The 17,328-nt window shown below is 32.3% G+C and overlaps 1 protein-coding gene across 2 annotated transcripts; it reads left to right on the top strand.

Annotated features, from left to right (window-relative positions):
• The first annotated feature begins 6,732 nt into the window (after positions 1–6,732).
• LOC7496826 (carbonic anhydrase 2) lies at positions 6,733–9,918 on the top strand. Of its 2 annotated transcripts, none has more exons than XM_002298488.4 (10): positions 6,733–6,924; positions 7,557–7,618; positions 7,907–8,056; positions 8,177–8,225; positions 8,460–8,576; positions 8,660–8,713; positions 8,893–8,978; positions 9,072–9,177; positions 9,255–9,413; positions 9,703–9,918. In XM_002298488.4, exons 1-10 carry the CDS (start codon positions 6,748–6,750, stop codon positions 9,739–9,741), a joined length of 999 nt encoding a protein of 332 aa, XP_002298524.3. In that variant the 5' UTR covers positions 6,733–6,747; the 3' UTR covers positions 9,742–9,918. The 2 variants fall into 2 exon arrangements, with proteins under 2 accessions (XP_002298524.3, XP_024459244.1); XM_024603476.2 differs by having other exon boundaries at positions 9,255–9,450.
• The last annotated feature ends 7,410 nt before the right edge of the window (positions 9,919–17,328 follow it).

The raw sequence follows: 17,328 nt of genomic DNA, 5'->3' as shown, positions 1-17,328 counted from the left end.
TCTCTCCTCGTCGCTAATATTTATCTTTTATGGAGTAAGTATTATAAAATTTATGTATAAAAAAATTGATTTTGAAAGCAATCTTACTCTTAAATATGATATTTATTAAATTCTGTCAATAAAAGCATAAAATAAAGAGAATTCAAAGAAAAAATAATTTAAAGTAGAATCATTAAAAAACTTACGTAGATAGTTCAAATATATATATAAAAGAAAATATAGTTCAGCTTGATTGAAAAAAAAGGGTGAAAATTAATGAGATTAAAAATTGAGTTTACATGTATTTAATTGCATGTCCTTTATAACTAGGGGGGGTTGTAGAGAAATGAATGATTCAAATATTTTGACTGGGTAATCATTTTGAGACAAATAAAAATAAAATGTAGGATAGAGAAAGAAATATTAAAGTATATATAATATTAAAGCTTAATTATATCATATGTATAGTGTCCTGGCGAGTTCGCAAACTAGCAGACCAAGTTCAAACATTACCCTAAGTGATTTGTTTTTTTTTCTTCCTTTTCCAAGGACAACCCTTTGACTTGTAGAGTTTTGATTGAGTTTAACTAAATAAATTATATCTACTCAGTTTGATTAGATCATTCTGATTAGTGAGGTTTGACTAGATTAGATCACAATAAACCTGACTCGAGTTAGTCTCAATTCACCGAGAATTTAGTTTTATCTCTAGGCCAAGCAAAATCTGATAACTATGCATTAAATATCACTCATAAAAAACTAACAATAGAAATCATTATAATCTATAGTAAGATTTGGTGCCTCACATTACAAAATGAAATGAAGAAAGATGGCAATTTCACTGTAGACAATTGCACAGTGGATTACACTAGTGCTTTTTTTTTTTATTATTATTATTATCAAACTTGTTTTCCACAATGTTTCATATGAAATTTTAGGTGCTTTGTGAATTGATAGACCCTTATCTTTGCATGTTCTAGATATATAAAGGTTTTTATTAGATTTTAAAACTTGATTAGTGGTAAATTCAATGAAATATAGTTTGAATTTGTAGTAGAAAGATACAATTAATAGATCATGGACTAAACTGAAAAACATAAGAAAACTATTTGGTCAATCTCAAATTGGTGCAAAAAAGTGCCTTTCAATCCACCAAATTTACATTGACTTCTTTTTCACTCCCTTTTATTTTTGGTCTCAAACTTTATTATATTTATTTTTTAGTTCTTGACTTTGAAAGAGGAGAGAGAAATTCACTCGAAAATGAAGAAAGAGAGAATATTGTTGGTTGATCATATTTTGACAACAAAAAATTGATATTGGTATCAATGAGTTCTATTTAATGACAAAAAATCTATTATGGTGTTTTTGTGCCTTAATCTTGCTAGAAAAAGTAGATCAGACCTTAAGAGATTTTTCAAATTCATATTAATTCTTCTTATGATGATGAAGGTAGAAAGAATAATAAGGTTGTGTTGTTAGTTAATTTTGATGATGAAGATGATGATGCTGACTTGAGTGGCGATGATAGTGGTGGTGGTGATGGTAGTGTTAATGGTTCTAGTGAAGGGGCTAAAGTTGAAATAGATGCCAATGTGGGTGGTTCTATTGAGAGTGATGATGTTGTTGATATATATAATGATAGCGAGGAAGAAAATCAAGACTATCCTTTCTGGGGAGGAAGGATTTAAGTTCAAGAATGAAGCTGAAGATGACTACATTAATAGTTTGGTAGGTGATGGTTCAAATGGGAAAACTTTCTATGATGATTCTAATTCAGACAACAATTGAAATTATGAAAAAGTTAAGAGTGATAACAATGATAATTTTATTGATAAGGATAATATCGATGGGAGTAACAAATATAAAAAGAGGAAAGATGACCTACCACTAGTTTCAAATGTAAGAAGTTTAAGTTAGGAGTTGATGGTTCCATAAAGTTTAAGGAATCTCATGTTTTTAGCAATGTAAATGAATTAAGAGATGTTTTGAGAGAGTACAAAGTGAAACATGGTTACCATTAGAAAAATGTATATTGATCAAAAGCATAAAGTGGTAGCAAAATGTACGGGTGATGGTTGTTTATAGAGAATATATGCTTCTGTCCTGCCTAGTTCTAATACATTCATGGTTAAGTCTTTGAGAGAAAAAATATAGTTGTATTAGACCATCAATTATCAATGTTGTCAATGCAACATAAATTGCGAAAAAATTGTTACTTATAATGAGTGTAGATCCAAATATATCAAATGAAACACTTGATACCATTATTGAAGATAAGTTTGGTATTAAACCACCTCCAATAAAACTATTAAGAGTTAGAACCAAGACGAAGTAGTATGTTGAGGGAAGTCATAAAGAGTCTTTTAAGAGACTTCCTTGACATGTGTAGTTGGTAAAATAATATAATCCAATGTCATGTGTTTTTACGGTTTGATCTTAATTACAACTTTGAAGTGCATTTCCAAGGAAGTTTTAGATGGTTTACATTTGTTTCAAAGCCATGAAGGAGGGATTCATAAATGGATATAGGTCATTCATTGGTATAGATGATTGTCATCTCAAGGGTCCATTTAGAAGAGTGTTTTTATCTGTAATGGTATTGAATAACAACAATGGTTTATTTCCTATTGCGTATATTATTGTTGAGTGTGAAAACAAAGAAACATTGACAATGGTTTCTATATGTATTTTATGGATCCATTAAGTATGACATACATAAAAAATCTTTTTGCATGATGTGTGATAACATAAGGTAAACTATGTTTTCATTATAATTTATATTTAATGTTTATAATGAATTTCATGCACTAATTACAATTATTTTGTTATGTATAAATTCTGCCTAAAGCAGTAACAAAGGTATTCCTTGAGGCAACACACAAGCACTGTTCAAGGTATATTTTATGCCAATATGAATAAAAAAAAATTTAGAGGCTTGGAACTCAAGATCAAACTGTAGGGTGCATCAAAATCTTACATAACTCTTAATTTTAAAAATTACATGAAGGACATTATAGAAGTGGATGCTTGTGTTTTTTATTGGTTGAATAACATCCATTCCGAGCATTGGTATAGATATATGTTTAACTATCATTTGAAAGCAAAAAAATATAACTAACAATATAATAGAGTCCTTTAATAGTTGAGATGCGAAGTATAGGAGTTTGCCAATTGTTATATTATTAGAAAATCAAGTTGAAGCTAATGGCTAGGTTCTATGATAGATTTACCCCAAATTCAACTTGGGAATCCAAGAACACCCCCAATGTCAGAAATTTATTGGACAATTATGTTGAGAAGACAAGAAACATAAGAATGATACTAGCTAGTTTTAAAAAGTACCAAGTGTACGAGGGGCTAAACTAGGCTTTGTGTTGATTTGAAGAAATGACAATGTTCATATGGTGAGTGGATGGTTACTAGAATTCCATGTAAGCATATGGTGCCTTGTGTGCATCGGAAGATGATTGAATTTAAAGATGTTTGTCATGTATACTTTAGTGTGAAAATATTTAAGAAGGCATATCTCGAGGCACCCGTTGCTAGAAGTTATTTCGACCTAAAAAAAAAGTAATTATTTTTCCTTCTAATTTGAAAAAGAATGTTGGCAGACCAAGGAAGAATCAAAGAAAGGAAGTAATCATTAGCCTAGTATGATAAGGAAGAGGGCTTCCACACTTAGATGCAACAACTACAAATAATATGACTATAATCTTAAGACATGCCAAAGGAACTGTGTAGAACATGTTTCAGGTGGTGGTGGTTGCAGAGTTGGAAGAACTTAGAGGGGATCCAATGGTGGTGCTAGAAAGGTCTCAAGAGATGGTAGAAATGAAAGTGGATCTAGTGGTTTTAGGAGAGGCTCTATAAATGGTAGAGGTGGAAGATATGATGTTGGTACATTCTCCTCGATGACATCAACTTAAACACAAGTGATTTCATACTACTATTAGTTTAAAAGTTAATCTACTTTAACCAATCTATTTTATCTTTGAAATGCAGTCGGGTACAATTATACAAAGATAACTAATTTTGAGTAAACCATTTTGATACTTGATGGAATGTTATGTATGCTTGTCGGGATGTTATTTGCAATACTGGTATTAAGAATGTTTGTTGTTGTTATCAATATGTGACTGCTGATGCTATATTTAAATACTTTTATGTTATTAATGTTGTATATTATAGTTCGTTAGATTGACATGAACAAGATAATAACTACAAACATTAACATCACACACACAATATTAGCTACCAACAACAATATGACACTTGTATAATTAGACTTCATATTATGGTTCTTGATTGAAATTCTATATAATTCATCTTTCATTTTCTTCAATTCATCAACTATTCCCTTCACATCAAGAAAACATGCTCCACCTATTGTAGTTAGCACCAATCAATAAAAATATTGTCGCATAATTTATCATCATTTCTATTAAAAAACTTGTTCTTACTAGCTTTTGTTTATGATATCCTAATATTAATGATATCCTAACAACTGTTTTTTTTTTTTCACATTTTATGCACCTTCTATTTTTTAGTTCAAGTCCATCCAAGGTTTCCCAACTTTGTAAAACTACTACCGGTTAATGTAGATGATGACATTTTAATGATGTTAGAAAATGGTTATGGATAAAACTTCACAGTGTGTTGGTTGTGATGGTGATTGGAAATCATTGTTGCGTGGAATTTGGTTTTGGAGATTTGGGCAGTATGATGTGGATCATGAGTGAGATAGTGTTTTTGGGCTTTTAGAAATTTAGCTACACAAATGGTGAAAATTAGTGTTTTTTGGTTAAGAGAAAGGTGAATTTGTGTTTTTATTTCTACGACTGATAAGTTCGGATGGTGGCAAAAATATGGTGTTTTTCTTATATATTAGTGAATAGTGATATTTCTGTAATGTTCATGTCATGTGCATCAAATATTTTTTTTTTTAAATTGACCCAACAGTAATATAATGGCATTTTTGTTATTTTTGGAGACCAAGGGCTTTTTAGTCATTGAATTAAAAATAATAGCAAATTTATAGATAATCAAATAATTTTTGTTGATTTTTTTGGGCATGGCAGGTATAAAATGTAAATTGATTCACGTGCAATAAAGTTTAAGCTGCAAAATGTAACTTTTCAAAAATCAACAAACAAATATAATTTTAATGATAGACATGAAACTGTAGTGTTTGAAACCTTTTTTGGTTCACAAATTAGGACAAGCTTTAAGCTTCCCACCTTGTAGTTACCCCACCAATATCTCCAGACGATGATCAAAGATGTGCACACCTTGCCGAATAATGTTGTCATGCCTTCCCCACAAGAATATTAATTCGTATAAAGAAATGAAAATCTAAAATTGCAAGAAACTATATAACCTTCCATGTCCCATGTTCTTAATTTCTCCTTCAAGCGCTTCACTAGCTTGGAGATCAGTCACAATGTCTGTGTTCTAGAGAAAATGTTTCGACCAGCTAATTATCGCTGCAAAAAGAATGGTTAAGTATGGTCTTAGCTCGAGAATATTCCACAATCTTGCCATCATAATGATGGACGAACAGTACCAAAATATTGAACAAGAAGACCAGCGCATGAATTGCCTGGGAATTGGAATGTTCATCGAGGAGAAAGAAGATTTTGCAGGTTTCCACTTCTTGGTTGAAGCTCTCATTCATGTCTAGCAACTACAAGTCAGCAATGGGAACGAATTTGTATGTGTATATCCTGCAAGAACTGTTATGGAGGTAAGAATTACGTGCTGTGTTCCTTTCCCATAAATTTATACCAACAACAAGATCATATGACTAGCTAGGTAAGGCCATTTTCTGTAGTTTTTTACTTGTAATTTCGTTCTCGAAGGCATACAAATTAATATATCCAGCGTCACTGATAAATCACAAAGTCATCATACAAGGCAAAGCTCTCGGTTAAAATCACATGGAAGACCAAACCTCTCGATCCTCATGTCAGTGACATTACAAGGGATGCAAGGGGCCGGTCTCTAGCAAGTTCGGATCATCAAAGGCTCCAGAGCCATGTTTTAGGGATAGGATCTTATCTCTACTTTCCATCACCCATCATCATGTGTGCCACATTTGCACCAGTTATTCCATGGTTCAAAAGGATATAGCTATCTGCTTTTTAACCATAAAAAACGCTGGTTCATCTTCATCCTCAGCAATACAGACACGTGCCACCCCTCTGCTTGTTAGGACTAGGATAGAGAGGTCTGTCTAACATGAATCGTCTGGCATTTATTGAAGGGAAGATGCCTCATACAGAGATAATTCAGAACAGCATATTGCAATGCAACTCTAAATAACCTTTTGATTTATTAGTGCCTATATGTAATTGAAACATTTACCATAATGAATTGATATGGTAATTATTTATAGCATTGAACGTGAATATATCTCTAAATCCCAAAATAATTATAATTGTTTGTCTATAATATAATATAATATAATATGGGAAGCATATATTGACTGAAATTATTAAATTAGCATGTATGAGAAAACGGGCTTTCCAAAATACATTTTCAATTTTCGAACGTTGAGGGGAAAAAACAAAAACAAAAACAAAAACAAAAACAAGAACAAGAAGAGGAACGGTACTACGAGCTATCACGATGAGGATTGAGAGGCAGCATCGATCTCGAACGTCCAAACCTCATCTACAAGGGCAAAAGCTTTGATTCACCGAGCTATCGTTTTCATTATCTACAAAAATGGGTATAAAGCCACAGAATCCTAAGGTCCCGTGCACAATGTCGACGGCTTCGATTAACAGCTGGTGTCTCACCTCTGTCTCTGCCTCTAAGAGATCACTACCCGCATTACGTCCTTCAGTCTTTGCTAGCCTCAACTCCTCTGTTTCTCCTCCTACCCTTATCAGAAACCAGCCTGTTTTCGCAGCCCCTGCTCCTATTCTCTATCCACCTCGGGTACAGTACAATGCATCATGCATGCATATACTGTTAACTATTATTTACTAGTGTGTGTGTATATATAAATATAATAGGCATCCTTTCAAACCATAAACTAAAGGACTCACAATATGGTTGATGGTAATAAAAACAAAAATTCTAGATATTTAATCTTTTTTCGGATGATCTTAGAAAAACATCCGTTGTATCAACCTGGTACGTTCAAGAAACATTCATATAGTTCATGCAAATCTTCTATACATCATGTATACATACATGTACATGATAGAAGCCAGTTAAGATTCCTGTAAGAGGGCAACAGGAAAGGTTGTCCATTCATAATTTCATATACCCAAGAGAAGGGGAGAAAAAACTCAGTTCTGTTCACTCGTTTGCCAACATTTATGGCGTAGTAAAGACTTCTCAATTGACAGTTTATTTTCATGCGTTTCGATATGCATTAATTTATTGCGTATCTTAGCAACATGCATTTGAATAGGTTTCTTCACTCTCTTTTCATTTAATTTCTTAATTGTAAGTACTTTCTTCGGCTGCCTTGTTCTTTTTTTTTTTTCCCTTTCATTATATAATTTACATGTACCTTTTTTTAAAAATTAATATTCCTAAATGCTTTGGGTCGGAATTATCAGAGAGGCGAAGAAATGGGAAAGGACTACAACGAGGCCATTGAATCTCTCAAGAAACTCCTCAGGTAAAAATGAAAAAAATTTATTATTTATCGTAGCAATAAATAATGGTAAAACAGTGTTTTCATTTTCCTCCAACCCATGTACCCTTCTTCTTCTTCCCTATGTTCCCTTCATCCCTCCCCGAGCAGAGTGTACGTACGAACGAATTAAAAGATAATCTCTCCTTTCTTAACGTGAGAAAAAAAATTAAAGGGGAAGCGAAAGCATGAGCTAAATGGCAGTGGAGAGAACAAGCTTGTTTATAACTAAAGTATTAATGAAGTAATGTGTAGTTGAATGGTCGGTTGCAGTGATAAGGAAGAGCTGAAAACTGTAGCAGCTGCGAAAGTGGAGCAGATAACAGCTGAATTACAAACCGCCTCATCTTCTGACCCCAAGGCATTCGATCCTGTTGAGAAGATTAAATCCGGCTTCATTCACTTCAAGAAGGAGAAATATGAGTATGTCATATTCACTCTCTTTCTTCTCTTACAATTCTTCTGGTACATGCTTAATACACACAGGAGTTCGTAGCTAATAGCTATGTATTTGAAGTGGTTTTTGTGCTTTTTGTTTGGCAGCAAGAATCCGGGACTGTACTCCGAGCTTGCCAAAGGCCAAAGCCCCAAGGTGCGCACGCACGCTTAATCATAGACATGCATGTGCTAATTGGTAACTATAATTAACCAGGATTGAGTCCTAATGAAATAGTAAAGATGGTTTATTTAGTTATTATATAGTAAAGAAAGATTACTCTAATGTCGTGTGTGATCCAAATCCAACGAGTCTCTTCATAAAAAAAAAAAAAAAGTTGGGTTCTCTTGAGAAATTTTTAATGCCTGTGTTGTAATCAAAATGTTACAGTTTATGGTGTTTGCATGCTCGGATTCCCGGGTTTGCCCGTCCCATGTGCTTGATTTCCAACCAGGGGAAGCTTTTGTGCTCCGCAATGTTGCGAATATGGTCCCGCCATACGATAAGGTAATCACCCCCTCATGTTACTCTGTGATCTTTACTCTTCCCCAGCAATAAAATTATTTAATTTTCTGTATTTATTGCAACAGACTAAGTACGCTGGAGTTGGGGCAGCAGTAGAGTATGCAGTTTTGCATCTGAAGGTGAACTAGCTACTTATCCATCATGATAATGAAATTCTTCTGATCCCTCGACAGCCAATTAACTTCTCAGACTGCTTGAATACCGATGGAATGCACGCACACACGCACACATATTTGATATTTCAACCAGCCAGGAGAGCCAGGCTTAAGTTTGATCGGTGTTCATGTGAGTGTTGCAGGTGGAATACATTGTGGTCATTGGACACAGCGCCTGTGGTGGAATTAAGGGCCTCATGTCCTTCCCTTATGATGGAACAACATCAACGTACATAAGCTAGCGTCTTAATTAAGAAGTCCATTGAGTTATTTGTTTCTTTTCATATAGATTGTACAATTAATGATTGAAATTTATATGCAGTGATTTCATAGAAGACTGGGTCAAAGTTTGCTACCCTGCCAAGACTAAGGTTTTAGCAGAACATGCCAATGCACCTTTCCCAGACCTCTGTACACAATGTGAAAAGGCAAGCGCTTAGCTACGATCAACTTCGAGTGGCATTAATTAATTGCTAATAATAACATGTTTAAGTCGATATTGCAGGAGGCAGTGAACGTGTCCCTTGGACACTTGCTAACCTACCCGTTTGTGAGAGATGGCTTGGTGAACAAAACTCTAGGACTGAAGGGTGGTTATTATGATTTTGTCAAAGGCAGTTTTGAGCTCTGGGGGCTTGAGTACAGCCTTTCTCCCTCCCTCTCCGTATGAACATCATCCAAATATCAGTGACCCTATCTTGGTTCTTAACTTTCTTTCCCAGATGTACTTTGTATATGCTTAAATGAGCCATATTTTCGATCGAGATTAATGAACTTGTGAAATGGAGATTACCAGCATCTCCTTCTCTAATAAATGCAGCAGCAGCACTCTATTATAGTCTTGCTTGTCTATTATAATCTTCCTGTAACGTAATAAATTAAGTAATAAAACCACTCTAATTATATATAGACTTTATTCACTACTGCATTTTCCTTCTTTCTTCCTTTGTTAGGTAAAGGATGTGGCCACCATACTACATTGGAAGCTGTAGGGACTTGCATAAAGGTCATTCCTGCAAAGATGAGGCTCTCTTCCCTCGATTTGTTTCTTGTAATGCAGTGGGTTGTATATGTAGATATTCTACACAACTCTTGAGGCCAACTTCTTTAACTTGTGTCTTGCTTCTTCAGTATACAAGGCTTAATTAATTGGTTGTTTATTTATGTAATACTACCAGAAAAACCTAGCTGGTGTTAGCATCAAAACTAAAAAAAAAAAACTATGTTTAGATGACAGTCACAAAGTATCTGAGTTCCTTCTCAAGGAAGAAGGAAAACGGGGGAAATCCATAGACATGCCATCGATGGTGCCAAACCACTTGATTTTGTTGCCCTTTCTTCTTAATTAGTAACACGAAATTCACCAGAAGAACTAGCTGAATATATAGTTGGGCTGTGAAACAAATTGAGAAGTTGTACGAGGAGGAACAGGCCATGAGGGATATAAACTGACGAGACTCAACAACTGAACAAGTCTCACGACGAGGGATAGGCTTTTGATACTTTTCTATTCCTAAAACCTTGTGATATGCCTCATCAACTAACTCTGGAACTGGAATGCTAACTTCCCTTTTGATATCAAAGTTTAAATCATTATCAAATATCCTAACTCGAATGAGAGATTCTTCTTCTAACTCACAACTAAGTGCAAACTCTCTAAAACGAGTCATATACTCGGTGACACTTGACAGCCATTGTTTATGTTTAAGCAGTTGCTCCACCGATTGACTCCTATTAAGAACAAAGATATGGTTCTCTCAACTTCTATTTCATGACTCCCTATCGAGTGGTGGACGGGTCACTTGGACGCTCTAAATTGTGTTGGGTGGAATGCCAATACTTCTTGGAAGACTTCAGTAAATCAAATTCACTCAAGTACCACTTGTTATTAGAGTAATCTTCTGTGCTGTATAGCTAGTCTAAATGAAATTTGGGTCCAATTTTCGATAAATTAGACATTTGCCTCGACTCGACTTAACATTCCTAAAATCATCATAACCTTGTCTAGAAAACCTATCCTAGACTCGAACATTTTGGCTAATTTTCTGACGATTTCTTCCTACAAGACACCCATGATCTTATCTATTTTGAGGACTAGGAAGATGAGCACTTTGAGCCTTAACAAACTGGCCATCCTCACAATACGAGTCTTTAAGATCAGAAGGTTGATGAAATTAAGTCACCTACAACACGAGGACATACTTTTTTGACATGAATATCCCAATTAGGAATGCCATAAATTCTAGGAGTTTAAAGGATGTCCTTGTAAATTAAGGTGTTGGACAAAATGCCTCAACTATCAATATAAAAGAAGGCTAATATAGAAAAATGATTCTCAGAGTTCTACTGTAAGGAGTTTGATTATACTTGAAGAAAAATAATAATCACCCCCGAGATAAGCTAGAATGTTCATACACACACACTAAAGATTCATTATTTAACTCTTTATTTTCCAAGTTGTATAATCTGTTTCATTTAGGGTCAAAACACTCTTTATTTTTCAAGTTGTATAATCTATTAGGTGTGTTCATTTAGGGTCAAAACTAATAGTTTTTCTTATAGAATATTCATGTAAGAAAATATATATTGAAAAAAAAAATGAGAAAAGAGATTATTATTCAACAATAAACTTGCTATTAAAAGTAATCATAAAATGATGACTTTTGACACTAAAAAAAGTAAGACAAATAATCCCATTACAAGAAAATTGAAAACTACAAATAGAAATACTGATGGAAAACATTATGTCAATAAATTACAATGAAATTTACCGATGTAATACTTTCTTGCTATATCCCTCGGTATACACCGACAAAAGTATTTTATCGATGTATACCAATGGAATTACAGTGTGAAAAGAAAAAATGAAAAAAAAATTAACATGTCTTCTTACATATAGTATTGCCGACGAAATAAATTTACGGCTAATATCTGTCAGTATATCTGTCGGTAATATTTAAGTTATAACCTGACAAACGACCCCCTCTCCCTCTCCATTTCTTCTTCTTCTTCTTCTTATCTGCAAATAATAGCTAACCCCCCCTTCATTTTATCACAAATCAAACTCTCATTACCACAAATCCAGCCACCCTAACACTTAATCTGTCAGTATCCTTGTCCTGGTTCAATTCTTTTTAGGATTCCTCATATCAAGTAAGCAAAACTATCCTTTTTTTGTTTGAACTCAATTTTAAAATGTTAGTTTTTATGGCATTTTGATGTAGTATATGTAGTTTATTTGTGTATTTACTTGTTTTATAGCTTTATCCCATAGAAATTTATTGTATAAATATATGATTGGTACATGTTATAGTTTGTTTGAGATTTAAAAAAAATTATATTTGTTTGTAATTTAATGAAATTTATTTTGATTTTATGATTTAGGTGTTTTGTAATGAAATAAATAATGGTTTATTTAATGGATATGTTTCATATTTTATCAATTTTATTATTAAGTTGAAAATTTTGGTAAATATGGATGAATTTAAATTTTTATAGAAATTAATAATGATTTAAGAGTACAATTAAAATAGATTGAATAAGTTTGAGTTAAACCAATATTAGTTAATTTATTTAGTTCACATAATTAATTAATAAATATTGTCATCAATATTCTATATAGGTTTGAAATATGTAATGGATGATCGTTCTTGGATCTATCGAGTTTCACTTGAAAGGTTGTACAAGATGGATTACTATAATAAGGTTGAGAGTTTTATTAATTATGCACTATCTAATCCGAGAAATATTATTAGAGGCGGGATTACATGTTCATATAAGAGGTGTAAAGATAAAAAAAAGTTTCTCAATCTAGATGTTATAACAATGTAACTTCTACAAAAAAAGATTTATGGAGAAATACTTCTGTTGGTTTGCACATGGAGAACCATATGTTCCTTACGAAAACTTGGTAGAAAGGATGGTTGGGTCAACTTTTAGTTTTAACAACGTGCATGGAGTTATAGATGATAATAATAATCCTTATATGAATATGGTTATAGATGCGAAAGACTCTGATGAAACATTATAGGATGGATGCAAAAATCACAATAAATTATCAATCGTTGCACAAGTGCTCACCATCCATTCTGAGTAAGACCGGATACGAAAAAATTATCGAATGACTGAAAAACATTTTACCTAAAGAGAATAGATTGAAAGAGAACTTTTATATTGTTAAATCCATCATTGTAATTTTTTTATTCAAACCTTCTAGTTGTTCATCAACTACATCCATGGGTTTTTCTATGAAAGATGGAGATATCAAATTAAAGGTTCTAGCTTGCGCTACCAGGATCAGGCCTATGTTTCACAAGTTATAACTTGTCCCTAATGAAACAATGGATATCTTCCATTCAAGTCCACATTGAACTAAATTCATGTTTTGAGTTTCATAACATTAGAAACAAAATACTTGAATCACACTAAAATCTCGTTCTATAAATTTCCTTGCGGACTCTTGAGCTATAGCAAAATACTTTTGTTTATTTCCTTATGGTGATGGAATTGTTTCTACAGAAGTTCATCATGTTGGATATATACCATCAACAAGATCATATATCATCGTATAGTTAAGACCATTTAATAAATAATTAACACATGGATTGCGTCCTTCTACCAGTTAAGAAAAGATATAAGATCGTTTTAGAATGTTGATGTCATTGTGAGATCCTGGTAACCTAAAGATCATACGAAGCCACGACTCCTAGAATAATCATTAGTTCATGGACATGACCAGAATACATATTATACCTCGCAGTTGGACAATTATTCCATTTACAATACATGTAAACAATACTTCCTAACATCCCATGAAAGTCATGGTGTTCACCAACCACCAACAATCTAGTTATATCATTATTGTTTGGTGACTTCAAGTGCTCCTCGTTAAATACTGCAACATTTGCCTTCACAAAATATTTAAGATTTTTTATTGAGGTGCTTTTGGTGATCTGCATATATTCATCCATAAAATCTACAAATACTTCATATGCGAGGATTCTCATTCATGCTACTATCTTTCGTAGGATCATATCTTTCTACAACAAATTTAATACGAAAAAAATGGATGACTTATCCGAAATCTTTTTCGAAAGAAAAATGGAGGATATAAAAAGTTTTAGCAAAATAATGATGTTTAAGCATTTTATAGCCTTAAAGTCTCTCGCGAGCAATGGAAGGACCATGTCGTTGTGATGATCATCCCTCACTAACTTGCTCTTCTTTAATTATCGCTGCTACAAATAATTTAAATTATTGTTAGAGTTATCATCATGAAAAAGCATTTCAATTAAGAAATTGTTAGAAGCCATAAAGATGGAATGAACAAAAAAAATATAAAAAATGTAGTTAAGATGAAGAAAGTGAGGGAAATGATAAATTAAATGAAAGTCTAAGTAAAAATCTAGTCGTTAAGAATATGACCATTGAAATATAGTTGTTAAAATATAGCCATTAAGAACATGACCGTTGAAATATAATTGTTATAGTACTTAAATTTTAAAAATAATAATTTTTAATTGAATAAAAAAATAATAATAAAATATTCATGGCTCTTTTAGAGAGCATGACTGTGATAATATTGTTTAGCTAGCTAAAATAACTTTTTAGCTATTTTAGCTAAAATTTAGAGAGTAAAGTGTGCATGCTCTAAAGTAATTTTGTGTATTGGTCATAAGACATATAAATGTATATATAAACATATCATGTATAAACTCTTTTAGTATGTTATTGATACATAGGGCATCAATGTACAAAGATATAGAATATGTGTAAATGAACTAGATAAGACAATAAGATGACTTGAAAATTTGTTTAACAGATAACATGTTATGTGTGCGTATAAATACATGTATGATTAATAAGTTTTATTGATAAGGCAACAACTAAAAGTAATTTATAATGTCAATTTACATAACTAACCAAAAACCATGGTTCTAATATGAATATAACTAAAGTCACCAACTAAGATGTATTATAATGTAAATAGATGACGAGTGTAATAAGGAATTTATAAAAGTTACTAGCCACATCCTAGATGTCACATGTATGCATAATAAATACAACCACAACCCTAGCAACATTGGAGCATGATTATGCATGAGGGGTTACCTACTTCATATAGCTTAAGACCAATTACAAGGCCTAATAGTTTTACATGTAGACAACATAACTTGTGTTTGGGCAATACAAAACCCTATAAATTGTTTTTCAGTTAGACAATGTTAATCCTTTTATACCTCAAGAACTTGTTGGCCAGCACCAAGAGAAAGGATTGATGAGATTGAACTAGCATAACAATCGTGAGAAATGAGGCTAGATATTAGATGTGCAGCAAAGCCTACATACCATCATCATCCATACCTTGAGGGGGTCAATCAATTCCATCTAACTTCTAAAGAAAATATTTTTTTTATTTTAAATAGTTTTCTAGGAGAAACAATAAGTCAATAAGGGAACATATCACAAAATTTACTTATCAATATGATAATAATATTGTCAATCCTTTTATGAAACTAAGATTGTTTGGTTCTTCATTACCCAAAACTACCTTTTACTAGCTCTCCACACTACCACTTAATTCTATCAATAGTTGAGAGGAAATGGAGGCTCGTTTTCAAGAGCACTTTAACATAACATAATTAGAGGGAACACTGGTTGACTTGACTAGAATTTTTCAACACCTGTGAAAATTCATAGAAAGATATGCACTTTGATTTAGGACTTTTAAAACTGAATGCATTGTAGCTATAACATATTAGAAATCCATTAAGTTAATTATAAAAGGAATGTAATTAAGTTAGAAAGAAGTTCATGAGAACCATATATAATGATATCTACACCCTTACAAGTGATGTTGATTGGTATAAAAATATATTGGGCAAACAAGTAGAAAAAAAAGCCATTAAAGGTATACTTGAACGAGATCGTAATGGCACTTTCAATGATAGACTTGAACTGTAATGAATAGTTCGAGGATGATCAACAATAACTAATTTTAGGCATAGAAGTCAAGAAAGGAAGACCATTTAAGATTGTAACATTATAAAACCCTAAAAAGGCTAGAAAGATTGGTAGCAAATAAACAAAAGTTATCAAAATGGTTGATGGGGGTATAAAAATATTTTTTTTACATAAAAAAACTAAAATGATTTTTGACCAATTAATGTATAGAGGGCAAATCAAACTTCTTAGAAATCACATGATCCACACTACTATACAGATCAAAAAAAGAAATATTACAAATGGCATGACTTATAGAGACATGATATCGATAATTATGTTATCTATAGGAATCATATCCAAAAAGTACTTGAGATCAGTTGTATTCACTTCTTGAAAAATAAGATGATGATGGATAACAACAATTTCCCTAAAGTAATAGCAATATCTACCTCTAATAGAGAATAACTCATTGTTAAAAGGGAATTATAGAAAGTAAGGCATGTTTGACCATGACATAGGCTAATATTAATCGTGAAAGTTGTTACTGAAAAAAAGGTGCATTGAACATGCAAGGCCAATGAATTGGCATAAGATGTTTAGGATATACCTTTCTATGAGGTATACAGGTGCTTTACTTACCATACCACTCTTTGCGAAGAAGAAGATTTGAGAGGCAAAATTGAACAAGTTACAACTCAGCGATAGGCTAAGACCTTTAGGCTCAAAAAACCTTCTGACACTGAGTGGTATATGAAATCAAACACAATAAAAATTATCTAAACCTAGTGATGAAGGTGATAATTTGGTTACAAACCACCAGCATCTCCTAGACTTGGTCTTATTAGCAAAGGAATACCTTTTTTGTTCAAACTATTTTTGGTCTATTTATATTGGCTTGGTGCCCCCCTCCCTCTGTTAACAAAAAAAAATCTAAAAGGCATGGATTTCTCACTATAGCAATCCACTTTGAAAAATTCATTTTGCCCTTCTTAAAACAAACCGATACATTATCTATTAGGAGGAAATAGTCTTTTCACAAGGATTCATTAATCATAACAATATTGATGTGAGATGAATTCGTCTTTTCACATTTCTGATGCACAATAAAATGACTAGAATACCATTAAAATCAAATTAATTCAAAACTAACATGCAATTTATTTTTTCTTCAGATTTGGTCCCTGCTTTTTTTATTACTATTTGTTTTATATGTAATGGTTTGTAGAATTGATTTTTTTTTCAATTTCATCCTCATTCATTTTTTTTTCAGATTTTTTCCTTATTCTTTTTTTTATTATTTGTGTTATTTGATTTAATTTTTATGATCAAGTTTCTTTTACGATTTCATCCTCCTTTAGTTTTTTTTCCTTTCAAATTTGATCATCATTCTTTTTATTGTTATTTTTTATATATAGTTTCATCCTTCAATATTAAATTGGTTGATAATTAAGTTTCTTAATTGAGTTTAAATCTAGAATATCACAAGTTATGAGTTTGAGAGATTCGCTCATGTTTAGACATTTCTTCCGGGTTTACTTAGTTTTTTTTTTCACTCATGTTTTTTTAGTTTCATCATTCAGAATTTATTTAATTGGAGATTGGACTCCGTTAATTTTTTTTTTATTTTCTTTCCA

Source organism: Populus trichocarpa, chromosome 1 (assembly GCF_000002775.5).
Source record: "Populus trichocarpa isolate Nisqually-1 chromosome 1, P.trichocarpa_v4.1, whole genome shotgun sequence".
NCBI lineage: Eukaryota > Viridiplantae > Streptophyta > Magnoliopsida > Malpighiales > Salicaceae > Populus > Populus trichocarpa.
This window is presented reverse-complemented; position numbering and strand designations above follow the sequence as displayed.